This window comes from Pongo pygmaeus, chromosome 2 (assembly GCF_028885625.2).
Source record: "Pongo pygmaeus isolate AG05252 chromosome 2, NHGRI_mPonPyg2-v2.0_pri, whole genome shotgun sequence".
Taxonomy (NCBI): Eukaryota; Metazoa; Chordata; class Mammalia; order Primates; family Hominidae; genus Pongo; species Pongo pygmaeus.
In genome coordinates, this window is record NC_085930.1 from 179,502,683 (window position 1) to 179,519,145 (window position 16,463).

Genomic DNA, 16,463 nt, shown 5'->3' on the forward strand with positions numbered 1-16,463 from the left:
TTTATTTGAGAAACTGATTTATTTAAAAATCGACAAAGTGGTTGATGGAACTTCAGGGTAGTAATTTCACATTTACATTAACCTTTAATGAGACCATGTGGTTTCTTTAAAATCTATATTACCTGTGCAAAAGAAATCTATTCATTAGAAATCCATTCTCTGATTTTGGCAACAGAGCCAATATTTATTTCCCACAGAGGCCAATTCTAGTGAGCTTTAAATCCAGGATAGTTAACTTCGTGAGTGTAAGACTTTAGCATCAACACTTATTTCCCCTGCTGTCAATTGAAAGAATATGTTGACCACCTACCATAACTAATTTAACTGGGAAGTGGTTGAAATATTAATGAATAAAACAACAGTGTTGTCAACATTTTTTTTTCTGGAAAATAACTTTAATACTTACATTAGGCATATTTGCAAATAATCATTTTACTGCCTGGGGTTTTAATATATAACTTCATATATAACTAATTTATAAGGGAAAATGCATAAATTCCACTTGGCTAACTAACTCCGTCTTTTCCTGTTAAATTGTAAAAAGAGAAAGTCTAACTGGCCTAATTAATCAGTATTAACCCTCTGGGCTGGGCTTTTTTGGGTCAGGCTAAGTCTAGGTTTTTGGTTAGACTATGGTTCTGGTCCCTGCTCCTGACTCATTCAGCAACCATCCTTTGCTCAGAGAATACCCTAAGGCCAGAGTAAGTGAGCCAGATGGTTTCTGTTAGAAGAGGATGGAGGAGTTGCATGCATCATGATTGATATAATTCAAATTAGAAAGTTTCTAGTCGGGCGCGGTGGCTCACGCCTGTGATCCCAGCACTTTGGGAGGCCAAGGCGGGCGGATCACGAGGTCAAGAGATCAAGACCATCCTGGCTAACACAGTGAAACCCCGTCTCTACTAAAAATACAAAAAATTAGCCGGGCGTCGTGGTGGGCGCCTGTAGTCCCAGCTACTCGGGAGGCTGAGGCAGGAGGATGGCGTGAACCCGAGAGGTGGAGCTTGCAGTGAGCTGAGATCCCGCCACTGCACTCCAACCTGGACGACAGAGCGAGACTCCGTCTCAAAAAAAAAAAAAAAAAAAAAAAAAAAAAATTAGCTGGGCGTGGTGGCGGGTGCATGTAATCCCAGCTACTCGGGAGGCTGAGGCAGGAGAATCACTTGAACCTGGGAGGCAGAGGCTGCAGTGAGCCAAGATCGCGCCATTGCACTCCAGCCTGGGCAACAAGAGCGAAACTCTGTCTCTAAATAGATAAAATTAAAAATAAAATAAAGTTTCTAATTTTTTGTTATGGTAAATGCCGTTGATGCACATATTTTGTTATACATCGTTTAGCATTTTTTCCACTCTCTTTGTTAGGATATATTTCTTGGAATAATTGTTGAGTCAAAGGATTTGAAAAAAATTTTTTTTTTTTTTGAGACGGAGTCTCACTCTGTCACCCAGGCTGGAGTGCAGTGGCGCGATCTCGGCTTACTGCAACCTCCACCTCCCAGATTCAAGCGATTCTCCTGCCTCAGTCTCCCCAGTAGCTGGGACTACAGGCGCCCGCCACCACGCCCAGCTAATTTTTTGTATTTTTAGTAGAGACGGGGTTTCACCGTGTTTCAATCTCCTGACCTCGTGATCCGCCTGCCTCGGCCTCCCAAAGTGCTGGGATTACAGACGTGAGCCACTGTGCCCGGCCTGACATTTTTTTCTTTCTTTTTTTTTTTTTGAGACAGGGTCTTGGTCATTACCCAGGCTGGAGTGCAGTAGTGCCGTCTTGGACCATTGCAACCTCTGCCTCCCAGGCTCAGGCAGTCCTCCCACCTCAGCCTCTGAGTAGCTGGGACCACAGGTGTGCAGCACTATGCTAGGCTATTTTTTTGTATTTTTAGTAAAGACGGGGTCTTGCCATGTTGCCGAGAGAGAGAGAGAGAGACAGAGAAAGAGAGAGAGAGAGAAACAGAGAGAGAATTCCAGAGTGCTCTTTTTACTTAATTATGCCAATTTTGCTAAAGAGCATTTAAAACACTACTTTCAAGGTGGTGGAGCAGCAGGCCTATCTTGGACAGTCAGGCCTGTTCCTTCTCTTAGGAAAGTCTGCATTACACTTTTGTCCTGCCTGCCTGAATGGCCAATCTGAGTGACCCTGCTGCCACCATTGTCCCTTGGTCACCCTTTGGGTAGGTGAACTGTTCCCTTTACTTTTTCTGTATACTTCCCTTCACTTGGTATAGAGCATCTCAAACTTGAGAGGACAGAGAAGCACTTGGGAGCTTGCTTAATAGAGATTAAAGGAAGAAGGCCGGGAACAGTGGCTCATGCCTGTAATCCCAGCACTTTGGGAGGTGGAGGTGGGCGGGTCACCCTGAGGTCACGAGTTCGAGACCAGCTTGGCCAACATGGCGAAGCCCTGTCACTACTGAAAACACAAAAATTAGCCAGGCATGGTGGTGCGCGTCTATAATTCCAGCTACTTGGGGGCTGAGGCAGAAGAATTGCTAGTACCTGGGAGGTGGAGGTTGCAGTGAGCCAAGATCGAGCCATTGCATTACAGCCTGTGTGATGGAGTGAAACTCTGTCTCAAAAAAAAAAAAAAAGGGTTAAAGGAGGAAGATTCCTGCATTCTGATCCCTAATATTCTAATTTGGTAGTTCTAGGGCCCAAGAACCCATATGTTTAACAGGCTCCTTAGATGATTCTGGTGCAGGCACTTGGCAAATCCCACTTTCAGAAAAATTGCTCTGGTGCTTTGATGGGTACTTTTTGGGTAGTAAGAAGTCGAGATGAGGTTGGGCACGGTGGCTCACGCCTGTAATCCCAGCACTTTGGGAGGCCGAGGTGGGCAGATCACTAGGTCAGGAGATTGAGACCATCCGGGCTAACATGGTGAAACCCCGTCTCTACTAAACATACAAAAAATTAGCCAGGCGTGATGGCACGTGCCTGTAGTCCCAGCTACTTGGGAGGCTGAGGTGGGAGAATTGCTTGAATCTAGTTGGAGGTTGCAGTGAGCCGAGATCGCACCACTGCACTCCAGCCTGAATGACAGAGTGAGACTCTGTCTCAAAAAAAAAAAAAAAAAAGAAGTCAAGATGAAAAGTTTTCTATTTAAAAACACTGGTTGTGCTACTCTTCATTTCAGTAAGTCAGTTCTGGGTCTCATCAAACAACTTTCTTATGGGGATATTCAATTCTGAAGTGCCCAGTACTTCCTAGGTAAGAATGCTGCTGGCCCTCTCATTTTCCTATCATCCTTTAGATTAACCCATCTGTCTCATAGTCTTCCATATCTAACCCCTCTGGTTCTCTGTTCTTATTAGGCCATGGCAGAATCCATTAAGGATCGCCACAGTTTCTCCTGATCCTACTTAGAAAATAATATTTTGAAGATGCGTCCCTGGAACAGGTCAGGGAGTTGGTAGGGAGGTCATCTTGCTGTCTGCCAGAGACCTGGCCAGACCAAGGTTATCTGGGTTAATTAGAACCTGGCTCTTTGCCTTGAAGGTTCAGATACCCGATTTTGTCAACAAACAAGATTGATCTGGTCTGTGATGAGCAGACTCATCTTAACTAAACGTACAGCATTGGAAGCACACAACCAGCATGCCATACATGTGCTTACAGTTAGAAAAGGAACTGGAGCATTTACACTGGCACAGAACTCCAGGTGCAAATGGTTTGAGAAGCCCCATTATAATCACAAGCTTATTTCATGGGTAAAAAATCAGCCGGGTGCAGTGGCTCACACCTGTAATGCCAGTACTTTGGGAGGCCGAGGTGGGCGGATCACCTGACATCAGGAGTTTGAGACCAACCTAACCAACATGGAGAAAAACTGTCTCTACTAAAAAAATACAAAATTAGCCAGGCGTGGTGGAGCATCCCTGTAATCCCAGCTACTTGGGAGGCTGAGGCAGGAGAATTGCTTGAACCCAGGAGGTGGAGGTTGCGGGGAGCCGAGACCGTGCCATTGCGCTCCAGCCTGGGCAACAAGAGCAAAACTCCATCTCAAAAAAAAAAAAACAAAAAAAAATCAGAATAAGGGAAGGTAAATACCTGATTTACTTTCTGAATACATTGAGGCTGATTCTTTAATCTCCACAACTGAGATAATTTTGTAACCCTGCTGACCAATTATGCCTTTTGAAGGATACATTTATTTTGATTTGTTAATGCATCCAGTCAAATTTTACTCTGAACAGAGAATCATTTTCTCTCTTTAAAGTGACTTTGCCTCTCTCTGCTTCCTTTCCTCTTTCTTTCCTTCCCATTTTTGTTTCTTTCTTTTTGTTTGTTTTACAGGTAATTCTCAGAGAGCCAACTTAATATCCTTTTTTTTCCCCAAGTTATTGCATAGAGTGGGAGGTAGGGACATAGTTTGCAATTACTGGTTCAGGTACTTCACAGTTGTCCCCTAGTGTTTCTGCGGTACTCACTTCCAGTTTTCTTTTGATTTTCACCTTGCTCACGCTTGTAATCCCAGCGCTTTGGAAGGCAGAGGCGGATGGATCACTTGAGGTCAGGAGTTTGAGACAAGCCTGACCAACATGGTGAAAAATTACCCAAAATTACAAAAATTAGCTGGGCATGGTGGCATGCACCTATAGTCCCAGCTACTCAGGAGGCTGAGGCAGGAGAATTCCTTGAATCTGGGAGGCAGAGGTTGCAGTTAGCCAAGATCTCGCCACTGCACTCCAGCCTGGGTGACAGAGTGAGACCCTGTCTCATAAAACAAACAAAAAAGAGAAAAAAGAAAAGATAAAGAAAAAACCCTAAAAAACTGAATTTTTAAATATTTTATTTTAATTAATTAAATTTAAGTAGCCACCTGTGGCTAGTGGTTACCGTATTGGACAGCACAGCCCTCTAACCATTGAAAATAGAGAGTTACTTCTGTGACAGGAAGCAAATCATAAAGTTGGTTTACTAAAAATACAAAAATTAGCCAGGCGTGGTTGCACACGCCTGTAATCTCAGCCACTAGGGAGGCTGAGGCATTTTTTATGTTTTGTTTATGTTTTATGCTTTATGTTTTTAGTAGAGACGGGGTTTCATCATATTGGCCAGGCTGGTCTTGAACACCTGACCTCAAGTGATCTGCCCACCTCGGCCTCCCAAAATGCTGGGATTACAGGCATGAGCCACTGTGCTCGGCCTAGTTAGGGCTCTTTTGGCTGCAAGTAACAGAAACCCATGATGGCTAGCTCAAGCCAAAAAAGAGGATTCATTTAAAAGTTGCAAGAGCATCCAAGGACAGAGACACAGCTCAGCCTCTGGGACAAACTGGAATCTAAGACTTGAGTCTTATCAACACTCTATCTGCTCCTCTCTTGCATCTGCCTCATTTTAGTTTCTCTCTGCAGACTGGCTTACACTTCTTTTCTACTCCACAATAAGCAAGTATGACTGCCAATAGCTCCTGAGATTATGTTTCCTCCATTCAGTACACCAGCCAAGCTGAGACTAGACTCTTTCAGTGCTCATTCCAAACACTTCTGGGAAGTGATCATTGGCCTCACTTGGCTCAGGTGTCTATTCCTGGTCCAACTGTCTGTGACTGGGGGCAAGGTCAACCATAGCTGTATGAAGCCCTACTGTTACGGCCTTGTAGTCCGGGAGGGTGGGCAGAAGCCACGAAAAGAAATGGGGGCTGGGCAGGCAACCCCAGGGAGGCCACTACAATTCTCATCCTACCGTTTGGTGGCTCCCAGTTACCTACTTTAGTCCTTCCCCTGAGCTTTCCCTCCCCTGAGCCATACCATGAATACACCCCGATCATCTCTTTATTTTATTTTACTTAATTTTTTATTTTTTTGAGATGGAGTCTTGCTCTGTCACCCAGGCTAGAGTGCAGTGGCATGATCTTGGCTCACTGGAGCCTTTGCCTCCTGGGTTCAAGTGATTCTCCTGCTTCAGCCTCCCAGGTGGCTGGGATTACAGGCATGCACCACCATGCCTGGCTAATTTTTGTATTTTAGTAGAGATGGGATTTCACCATGTTGGCCAGGCCGGTCTCGAACTCCTGACCTCAGATGGTCCACCCACTTTGGCCTCCCAAAATGTTGGGATTATAGGCATGAGCCACTGCACCCGGCCCCATTCTGAAGATTTCTACGCCCTCCTCTGATCAAAGTTGCTTTACATTGTGTTCCATCAAAATAGTACTCTATAGTATAAGTAATTAATCTGATATTGACAGCAAACTCCAGCAAAGTTTCCAGATAAACTCAAAATATCAATTTTCCCATCTGATAAGTGGGGACAATATTGCCTATCTTGAAGCACTAAGGTTTAGAGATTAATAATAATAATAATAATAATAATAATAATAATAATAATGCTTACTCCCTTCCAAGTAACACATTTTCAGTTTTTTGTTTGTTTGTTCGTTTGTTTTATGAGACGGAATCTCACTCTATTGCCAGGCTGGAGTGCATTGGTGGTGTGATCTCGGCTCTTTGAAACCTCCGCCTCTCAGGTTCAAGTGCTTATCTTGCCTCAGCCTCCCGAGTAGTTGGGACTACAGGTGCGTGCCACCACACCCAGCTAATTTTTGTATTTTTAGTAGAGACCGGATTTCACCATGTTGGCCAGGATGGTCTCAATCTCCTGACCTCGTGATCTGCCCACCTTGGCCTCCCAAAGTGCTGGGATTACAGGGATGAGCCACTGCGCCCAGCTCTCCTAGGGATTTCAAACACTATCTCATATTGCAGTGAAGGAGTTAGAATCTTTAGTGACCCCCAAATCATATGACATAAACTTTGATATCCTATTTTTTTTTACCTCCATATTGATCCTACATAGAACTCAGATTTAAAAATCAAGGACAGTCTTTCTCACAATCTAAGCAAAGGATTTATCTAGCTGTGTGATCTTGGGTATAACTCTATGCTTTTCCTCATCTATAAAGTGGGGCAATAATAGCCATTACCTCACATGGTTGTTATTAAGATTAAATGAATTATTATATGTAAAGTGCTTAGAACAGAACCTAGCAATAGTAAACGCTATATAAATGTTAACATTGATTATTGTTATTTAATTCATTGTTTCTTAAACTGCAGATTACAATGCATTAGTAGTGGACTTAAATACAAAGAAACAGAATAAAACAGAATGAATGATCAGAGAGCATTGCTCATAGTAAGGATAAGTATTATTGTGGGTTGTGATAAATGTACCCAGCCTGTGAGTTTTAATATTTGCTCTTTTTGAATAATTTGAAGTAGTCCTTATGGCTTATTTGAATGTGCACAAGAAGACTGAGAAAACGAATAGAACTCCGTGGATGTGGGTCAAGTCCATTTGGTTTCAATGCCTGTTCTATCACCGATGAGCAATGTGGCTTAGCAGGCGACCTAAACTCTGTCTCAACTTCCCATTTGTTAAAAAAGGGGATTTCTTGTATGTATCTCATAAGAATAAGTGAAGCACTTTGAGCTACGTAGAGTCTAGCACTACTAATTCAGCATCTCTCAATTTATGGTTTGCAAATCATAGCTTGGCAATATCATAGAGCTGTTGCCAAGATAATAGTTCTTCCCATTTTTTTTTCCAGGAGAACGTCAGAGAAAAAAGTTTCTGATTTGCAATAAATTAAACTGCTTAACTTTCTAAACACTTAGGAAATTCCTAGAATTGATAATGAAATACACTTAATGTGACTATTACATTGATTTTAGAATTTTTTGCAATTTAAATATTGAAAATTCAAACATTTCTAACATGATCTTTCTCTATTTTACCATTTCTGGCTACTCCTTTTTGTTTTTTTCTCTTTCCTTCCAGTTGCATGGAGCCTAAGCTAAAGCCTGAAAGAACAGCTGGGCATGGTGGCATGCACCTATAGTCCGAGCTACTCAGGAGGCTGAAGTGGGAGGATTGCTTGAGTGCAGGAGTTCAAGGCTGCAGTATGCTATGATCACATCTATGAACAGCTACTGTATTCCAGCCTGGGCAACATAGCTAGACCCTATCTTATTTAAAAAAGAAAAAAAAGGAAAAAAAGCTGGAAAAAAATAAAAGGAAGTGCTGCGTGACACTATTCAGGGAGATGAGGTTAATAGTTTTTAAGCATCTGGTTTTCATCTTATTTTATACCTTATTATAAGGTATAAAAGTAGAAATGGGGACCTTGTAGATCCAGTACTGACTTGGCAGATAAGAGGAGAAAGCAGTCCAGAGGAGAAACCCTACTCAACGAGGGGAAGATACTGTGCACTGGCAGTAGCAGTAACACAAAACAAGTATGGAGGAGTCAAGTGTAAAGGGAAGAGAACAGGTAGGAAAATGATTAAAGTGCTGTGAAGAAGTTAAAGATCAGACTGGGCGCTGTGGCTCACGCTTGTAATCCCAGCACTTTGGGAGGCCAAGTCAGGCAGATCAGCTGAGGTCTGGAGTTCTAGACCAGCCTGGCCAACATGGTGAAACCCCCCGCTCTACAAAAATACAAAAAATTAGCCAGACGTGGTGGTGCGCGCCTGTAGTTCCAGCCACTTGGGAGCTAGCACCACTGCACTTCAGACTGGGTGAGAGAGCCAGACTCCATCTCAAAAGAAAAAAAAAAAAAGTTAAAGATCATAATTCTGAAAAATAGAAATTAACGAAAAGTTACAGGAGAAAAATGAGATGGAAAAGGAAATGGTTGAGATTCTTTTGTGAAACTGAAGGACCTCCTAGCATTTAACTTGCTGCTAAACAAACAAACAAACAAAACCTTTTAAACACATTTTTTAAAATCGAGGCTCAAGGAAGGAGGACTTTGGCAGAAGGACCATCAGAGACCATAACTGGTTTCTTTTCTTTGGAAAAGAGCAGAAGGTGTAAATGCAAACACAAGCCAGTGTTTGCATGCTCAATTAACATTTGACTTTCTTCCCCCTCCTTCGTAAAAATAAAAATAATTTATGTTGAATTTTTGCATCTTACCCTATCCTTTCTCATTTCCATCTTCTTTGTAATTAATATTAGTGGGTCATTATCAACAGATCAGTAAATGGAGACAAAAGAAAAGCATTTGCATCAAACTATTTATCAGGTCACAGAACAGAGCTGGCCTTCGAGTTTGTAACCTCTCCATTCTTGGTCTCTATTATCAGACAGCCATAATTAATGAAGAAGACATTCTAGACTACCTAGTACCAGTTAATTGGGATCTTCTATCTGTACTATTTAATGGAAGAAGATGAAACAATAGGTAGTCCCCACCCCCAATCATTTGAAATTCTCATGCGCAGACAAGCACACTCTCACGGTGGTCTTGCTCAACTCCTGCTGGCAGCCAAGAAGGTGAGGTGCGAGGTCATGCAAAATCCACCTAATAACTATTTGTTGACCAATCCTGTAATTGACTTTTCGACACTGATGAAGACCATGAGCCTGTGGACTTACAAAATTCATTACCTCGCAGTGCTTATTTTTTCTAAGGCCTGCATTTTCTATGTCTGTGCAATTCTGTATTTGGAATAAAGAACCATTATCATTTGTTTTCAATGTCGTATGATACATACAATAAATTTTACTGATAACTTCTGAAAATCCTTAAGTAGGCCTGCAAAAATGTTCCTTCCTGTGAGCCTCCGCATCTGCCTCAGATCTATGTATAAATGGACCCCGTTCAGTTTCACTTGCTTTCAAACGCGTACCTTTGAGGTTTGGGAATTCAAGGACAAAATGATTTTAATTAGATGCATTTTGTACTTTGACCAATAAGGGAAAAATAAATGCCCTCAAATTTGATTGGTTCTAGTCATATTTGCCGGTCACTATTTGTCAAACCATTGCACATAAAATCACAGGCATGAAAGATCTCTCAAAAACAGATTTCTGAAGAATGCAAATCAACAGAACGGGGAGGCGGATTAATGTGTTTGATTTCTCAAAAGTCTATTTACTGTCCAATTTATCTTGGTCCTTGGACATGCTAGCAAGTAATTATTCTTATGGCTGGTAAAATGACTACTAAACATTTATTAATAATTGCAGTTTTGGAATTACTTTTTTATTAACCAGTCATGTTGGTTTCTAAAAATTGTTCCTTCTGGCTAGACACAGGAGCCAGGTGCTGAGAGTTGACCTGGTGCCAAGTTTCAGGACTGTCCAGTCTTCACATCAGATCTTCAGCTAGGCCTTCTGAATATTCTCACAGTTAGAAAATCTATCCCCCTAGACTCGCAGATGCTGTTTTTCCCCCACTGGCTCTGCACAGAACATCATTATCTTTGCCAAGCTTCTGTCTCTATGGCAATAACAGATGGGAAGTGCTGTGGAATTATTCATGTTCAGGAAAGGAGGCAGTCAAGAAGGAAGAAAAGGTGGGGGGGCGGGGTGGAGAGGGGGCATGACCTGGGAGCTCGGCGGCGGGGGCCTAAAGAAGGGAACTTGGGCGGGGGTGCGGGGAGTGGTGGGGATTGAGAGGCTTGTGAGCCTTTCGGAGGCCTGTTGTGAGGAAAAAAAAAAAAAATAATAATAAAAACCTACGAGCACAAAAGTATTTCCAGCCGGCCGACTGCAAATGTGGGCCCCCATAGGAACAACCCGAAGCAGTAAAACTAGAAGAAATTGGACGAAAATGAGGGGAAAAAAGGACAAAGCTCGAGTCTCCTGAATTTTGTGCACTGCTACTCGGCGGACTATTTCAGTTCCTGATCTTGTGGTGAGGTGGAGAAAAGGGGATTTCTTGGTGTTTCGAAATGTGACGGAGCAGCTCTACAGAGTTCAATATGCTAATCGGCTACCCTGGGAACCAGGAAGACCACCCTACACGCCTCAGAGGGTCACAGCCGGAAAGCTCTTGAGTCCTATCTTCCCTACCTCGTCTCGTCCCTCTCCAAAAAAAACCCACACACAAAAACACCCTCAGTAAACACTGTAAAAACCTTTAATTTATAGCTCCCTTCTGGAACCGAGAGAGCAGCCTGGTGGGGTGGAGGCAGGAGGCTGGGGAGTAGGGACAGAAATGTTTGCTCTCGGTTTTGCCGGAACTTTGGCCACCCCTCCCGCCCGGCCCGATGGCGGATGGAGGTCAGCCAGGGGAAGGCGTCTGGGTGGAGGCCGCCCGGGCGAGGCCGGGGCCGCCAGGGCGGGGCGGAGCGCCGGCAGCTGGCTGGTCGGCCCTCGGGCAGGAGGCCCCGCGGGGGCGAGGGGCAGCCCAGGAGGGAGGTCCCGCGGGGGCGGGCAGCAGAGCCGGCCCCGGGGGCCCTGCAGGGCGGCCGCCGCCCGGCTGCCTCCGGGGCGGGGCGGCCCAGCTGCGGCCCCGCAGGGGGAGGGTCGCCCGTGCCTGACCTCGGGCGGCGGCGCTCTGCCGGGCGGGCACTGCCTCCGCCCTGCCGGCTGCTGGGGTCGCGCACAGTGCACCGCGCGGCTGCCCTGCCCCCTCTTCCCCGCTGCGCGGCGTCCGAACGGCGAGGGCGCCCCGGGGTCTGGCCCATCACCACAGAGCGGCGGGTGGGGCGGGGGCGGGGGCGGGGGCGGGGCGGTGGCCCCAGACAGCCGGCTGGGCGACTAGAGGAAGGAAGGAGGGCGGGCGGCGGTGAGGGTGGGGTGGGGAGGGAACATCCTGTCTGCGCCGGGTGCACCGCAGACAGCGCCGCGCGCCAGCTTCCCAGACGGCGCGCGGGGCCAGAAGCGCCGGGCGCGCGCCTGGGGGGAGGGGCACGCGCGCGAGGCGACCGGGCCAGGGGGGGGGTCTGAGGAGCCACAATAGGCCAGACGGCACGCGCGTCCCCGAGGGGGCCGGGAGCCGCGAAGTGGCGGCGGCGGCGACGCCGGCGGGCCCGCGCGCGCGGCGCCGCCGCTGGCTCCGTTCCCTTCCCCTCCCCCTCCCCGCCGCCCTCGCTCTCCCCCGGGCGGCCGGAGACGGCGGCGGCGTCTGCGGGAAGCCGTGTGTCTCCGCAGTGACGTGGGCGGGCCGAGGACTCGGTGACGTCAGAGGGCTGTGTGTAGCGATGTGTGTGGGGTTCGGAGCGGCGCCGGCACAGCCGAAGGGAGCGGGCGAGCGGCGACGGCGGCGGCGGGCACAGGTGCGGCTCCGGCTCACGGCGGGGACGCGGCGGAGGCGGCGGGAGGCCAGAGGCGCTCACCCTCCTGGGAGCCCGACGGCGGCGACAGGGGCGGTGGGGAATTCACAAAGCTCGTCGAGCTTACCCGGGCACCGAGGCCCGAGTAGGGGGTTTGGATGCGCGGGTCCCGGGTGGGGTCGGGGCCAGAGGGGGTCGCTAGGCGGGTATTCCACGGCTGATCACGCTTCGTTGGCCCCAGGCGGTGGGCGCCGGCAGGGCAGGGCGCTGTACTTGACGGGAGCCCCGGGGACCCCGGAGACCCGGACGCCCGTCACCGCCCCCCTCCCCCAGTCCAGCAGCGCTCCGCGGGGATGCCCTGGTCTCGACTCCGTCCGTCAGCCCCCGGCGGCGCAGGGATCCGCGCTCGGCGCCTGAACTGCCCTGGTGCCCTCTTCGTTCTGGCCCGGGGCTGGCGGGGGGAGGTGTAGCATTAGGGGCGCTGAGGTGACACCCGAGAACTTCCCAGGGAGAGGGTGCGCGGCGGGGGGGGATTTCCACAGTCCTTCCCGCGGCCTCCGCGGGGGGGCGGTGTTGGGAGGGCACTTGGGGTTATCCCAGGCTCGCGGGTGGGGGTGGGGGGACTCCTCCCTTTACTTCCCTCCACCCCCTTGCACACCCACCCCCAGGCTTCCCGTGTCCCTTGTTCTCCCCCTCTCCGGGTTAGAGATAGGTGGGTGGCTTTGAGTGGGCGGAGGACTTCAGGGTTTTAGGGGTTCCCCCATTCTAGGTCATGCCCCTTGCCCTTTTCCTTGGCCTGTGTTGAGTGAGGTGTGTTGCTGTGGTGGACGAAAGTCTGTACGATGGTTGGTGGCATTGGTCCTTAATCCTTTGGGTCTGTTTTAAGGTAAATTGCTGAGAGTTTGGGAAGCAAAAATTTCTATTTATTGGATTTCTTTTGGGTTTTCTCTCAAGAAGGAAGTGGAAAAAGAGTCTTTTCTTTTCTCCTCTTCCTCCATTTGCATTCTTTGTGAGGTTTATCTGCCTTGTGCTTTTTGTCCCGGATTAGTCTTGTTCAAGGATGGAGATTCCCAGGCATGGAGTCTATAGCTTTTGGCTTCCATTAAGTAAAATCGCTAACCTTTTTTTAAGAGAAAGTTAATTTTTGCCTACAGTCATTCCAGAAAAATAGTGTACACGGACTAGCTGAATTAATCCACTTAAAATTGTAACTTAGTTATATATGGTAGATATGTTAACTCCTATCTGATTTTTTTGGATGAAACTGTTTTTTTGTTTTTAAATAGGAGATGAAGTAATGGATGTTTTTTTCCTCCCTTAAAATGGCATAGCTGAGAAAGCCTCTGGTACTAATTGAGATGATCTGCTTAAGAGTCTTCATATTCTGAACTTGAAAGGCCTTTTATGTTATATTATTGCTCGCTTTACACAACTCCAAATTGCTTTCCTATTTAAATGAATATTCTAGTAAACTGGTGTTAGATTTAAAGAAATCACTCAAGCTTCACCTTGGTAAAGTGAACTCAGTTTAAGATTAAGAAACTGATTTCGGCCACGGGTGCGGTGGCTCACGCCTGTAATTCCAGCACTTTGGGAGGCCCAGGCGGGCGGATCACCTGAGGTCAGGAGTTCAAGACCAGCCTGACCAATATGGTGAAACCCCGTTTCTACTAAAAATACAAAAAAATTAGCCGGGTGTCGTGGCTTGCGCCTGTAGTCCCAGCTACACCGGAGGCTGAGACAGGAAAATTGCTTGAACCCGGGCGGCGGAGGTTGCAGTAAGCCGAGATCGCTGCACTTCAGCCTGGGCGACAGAGCGAGACTCCATAAAAAAAAGAAAAAGAAAAAAAAAAGAAAGAAAAGAAACTGGTTTCAAATTGGCCCTTTGGCCTCTGGAGCAAATTCAAATGTAACTCTTACCCCAACCCCCCTTCTCTTCTTCCAGATTAATTAAAAGAAGAATGAACTATAATCCTTGAAGATAACTGGGCAATTTTTTAAGTCGGAGGCTGTTCTTACTGGTGTGAGGATTTACACACGTCTTCAGTTTTTCAGCACAGACCAGCATACCATCATTTTTAGAGGAAGTACTCCCTCTGCCCTCCTTTTTGGTTTCCTTGGTGGTAAAGATTAAATTTGGTTGCATCATTTTGACTTGTGTTTGAGTCTAGATTTTATGGCACAAGGAATGGCATAAACTTTTCATGTGTTTTGCTTAAAACAAACCAGACCATTGCATTGACCCTGGACATCTTTAATTGAGAAATTGGTAACTTTATTTTAATATGTATATCTGAAGAATTCAAGAAAACAAAGCCATCCTCAGAGGTGTGCCTCTTTTCTTTATTATTAGAGGCAAAACGAACAATTTTATAGGATTTGTAGTGAAATTATACCAAATTATAAGGAGAACCAAAACTAAGTCGCAAAATTTATTAATTTAAGGGGATCTCGCTTTGAAAAGTTTGAGATAAGTTACGGTAAGCATTTGTATCCATTCATTACTTTCCTCTTTTCAAATAAGCAACTAAATAGAAATGCTAATCTCAGACTTAATTATTTAACAGAAGAGTGTAGCATGGAAAACCTCCAGACAAATTTCTCCTTGGTTCAGGGCTCAACTAAAAAACTGAATGGGATGGAAGATGATGGCAGCCCCCCAGCGAAAAAAATGGTAACAGACATTCATGCAAATGGAAAAACGATAAACAAGGTGCCAACAGTTAAGAAGGAACACTTGGATGACTATGGAGAAGCACCAGTGGAAACTGATGGAGAGCATATCAAGCGAACCTGTACTTCTGTTCCTGAAACTCTGCATTTAAATCCCAGTTTGAAACACACATTGGCACAATTCCATTTAAGTAGTCAGAGCTCGCTGGGTGGACCAGCAGCATTTTCTGCTCGGCACTCTCAAGAAAGCATGTCGCCTACTGTATTTCTGCCTCTTCCATCACCTCAGGTTCTTCCTGGCCCATTGCTCATCCCTTCCGATAGCTCCACAGAACTCACTCAGACTGTGTTGGAAGGGGAGTCTATTTCTTGTTTTCAAGTTGGAGGAGAAAAGAGACTCTGTTTGCCCCAAGTCTTAAATTCTGTTCTCCGAGAATTTACACTCCAGCAAATAAATACAGTGTGTGATGAATTGTACATATATTGTTCAAGGTGTACTTCAGAGCAGCTTCATATCTTAAAGGTACTGGGCATACTTCCATTCAATGCCCCATCCTGTGGGCTGATTACATTAACTGATGCACAAAGATTATGTAATGCTTTATTGCGGCCACGAACTTTTCCTCAAAATGGTAGCGTACTTCCTGCTAAAAACTCATTGGCCCAGTTAAAGGAAACTGGCAGTGCCTTTGAAGTGGAACATGAATGCCTAGGCAAATGTCAGGGTCTATTTGCACCCCAGTTTTATGTTCAGCCTGATGCTCCATGTATTCAGTGTCTGGAGTGTTGTGGAATGTTTGCACCCCAGACGTTTGTGATGCATTCTCACAGATCACCTGACAAAAGAACTTGCCACTGGGGCTTTGAATCAGCTAAATGGCATTGCTATCTTCATGTGAACCAAAAATACTTAGGAACACCTGAAGAAAAGAAACTGAAGATAATTTTAGAAGAAATGAAGGAGAAGTTTAGCATGAGAAGTGGAAAGAGAAATCAATCCAAGGCAAGTTTTTTTTTTTTTTTAATCAATTTTTAATAATGGTAGTGGTTTACTTTGAAATGAAAATTCTATGTTTAGTGTGTAACTTAACCTGTATGTTGAACATTGCTCATGCAACAACAGCAGAATACCGATTGATATATTTGTATTGCAGTTTTTAGGCCATAAAGTGCTTTGCAGTATGTTTTCTCATTTGACTTTCCAAACATCCTGTGAGAGAAGTAAGACTATTATTCCGTTTTATAGATAAAGCTAATGAAGGTCAGAGAGATAAAATGACTTTCCCAAAATTATGTAGCCAGGGAGTGGAGGAGTTAGGGCTTCTTTTTTTTTTTTTTGTACTTCTGGTAGAGACCAGGTTTCAGCATGTTGGCAAGGCTGGTCTTGAACTCCTGACCTCGTGATCCGCCCACCTTGGCCTCCCAAAGGGCTGGGATTACATCCTTGAGCCCCTGCGTCCAGCCAGGGCTTCTTTTTCTTATCCTCTTTTGCACACATCCTGCTTCTTGACCACTACCACTACATCTGTTGTTTTTCTAGGACTCAAGATAATTTGCGCTTTGGTGTTATCTCCATTTGCAAATGGTACAATGGCCACAATTCCTGTGGGCTCGAAACAGCATTTTTCAGAGCTACACCTATGATTTCTGATGTTTCTATGCTTGGATATTCAGGCTTGCTCAATATTTGAAACAAATGGAAAAGACATAATATCTGAAGAATTTGTGATTTGAAAGGAATAACACAAAAAAATGACAGCTGGAGTAAGGAAAATTTAT

At 45.7% G+C, this 16,463-nt stretch overlaps 1 protein-coding gene across 2 annotated transcripts in view; it reads left to right on the forward strand.

Moving 5' to 3' along the window:
- Window positions 1-11,546: 11,546 nt before the first annotated feature.
- Window positions 11,547-16,463, forward strand: part of SKIL (SKI like proto-oncogene) — a 37,288-nt gene continuing 32,371 nt past the window's right edge. Inside the window, exons 1-2 of one of the 2 annotated variants that reach the window (XM_063662418.1) lie at window positions 12,634-12,897; window positions 13,957-15,691. In XM_063662418.1, coding sequence (XP_063518488.1) covers window positions 14,590-15,691 — 1,102 coding nt within the window. In that variant the 5' untranslated portion in view covers window positions 12,634-12,897; window positions 13,957-14,589. Of the gene's footprint in view, window positions 12,015-12,633; window positions 12,898-13,956; window positions 15,692-16,463 lie in introns of those variants that run through there. The other variant, XM_063662419.1, reaches the window with a different exon arrangement.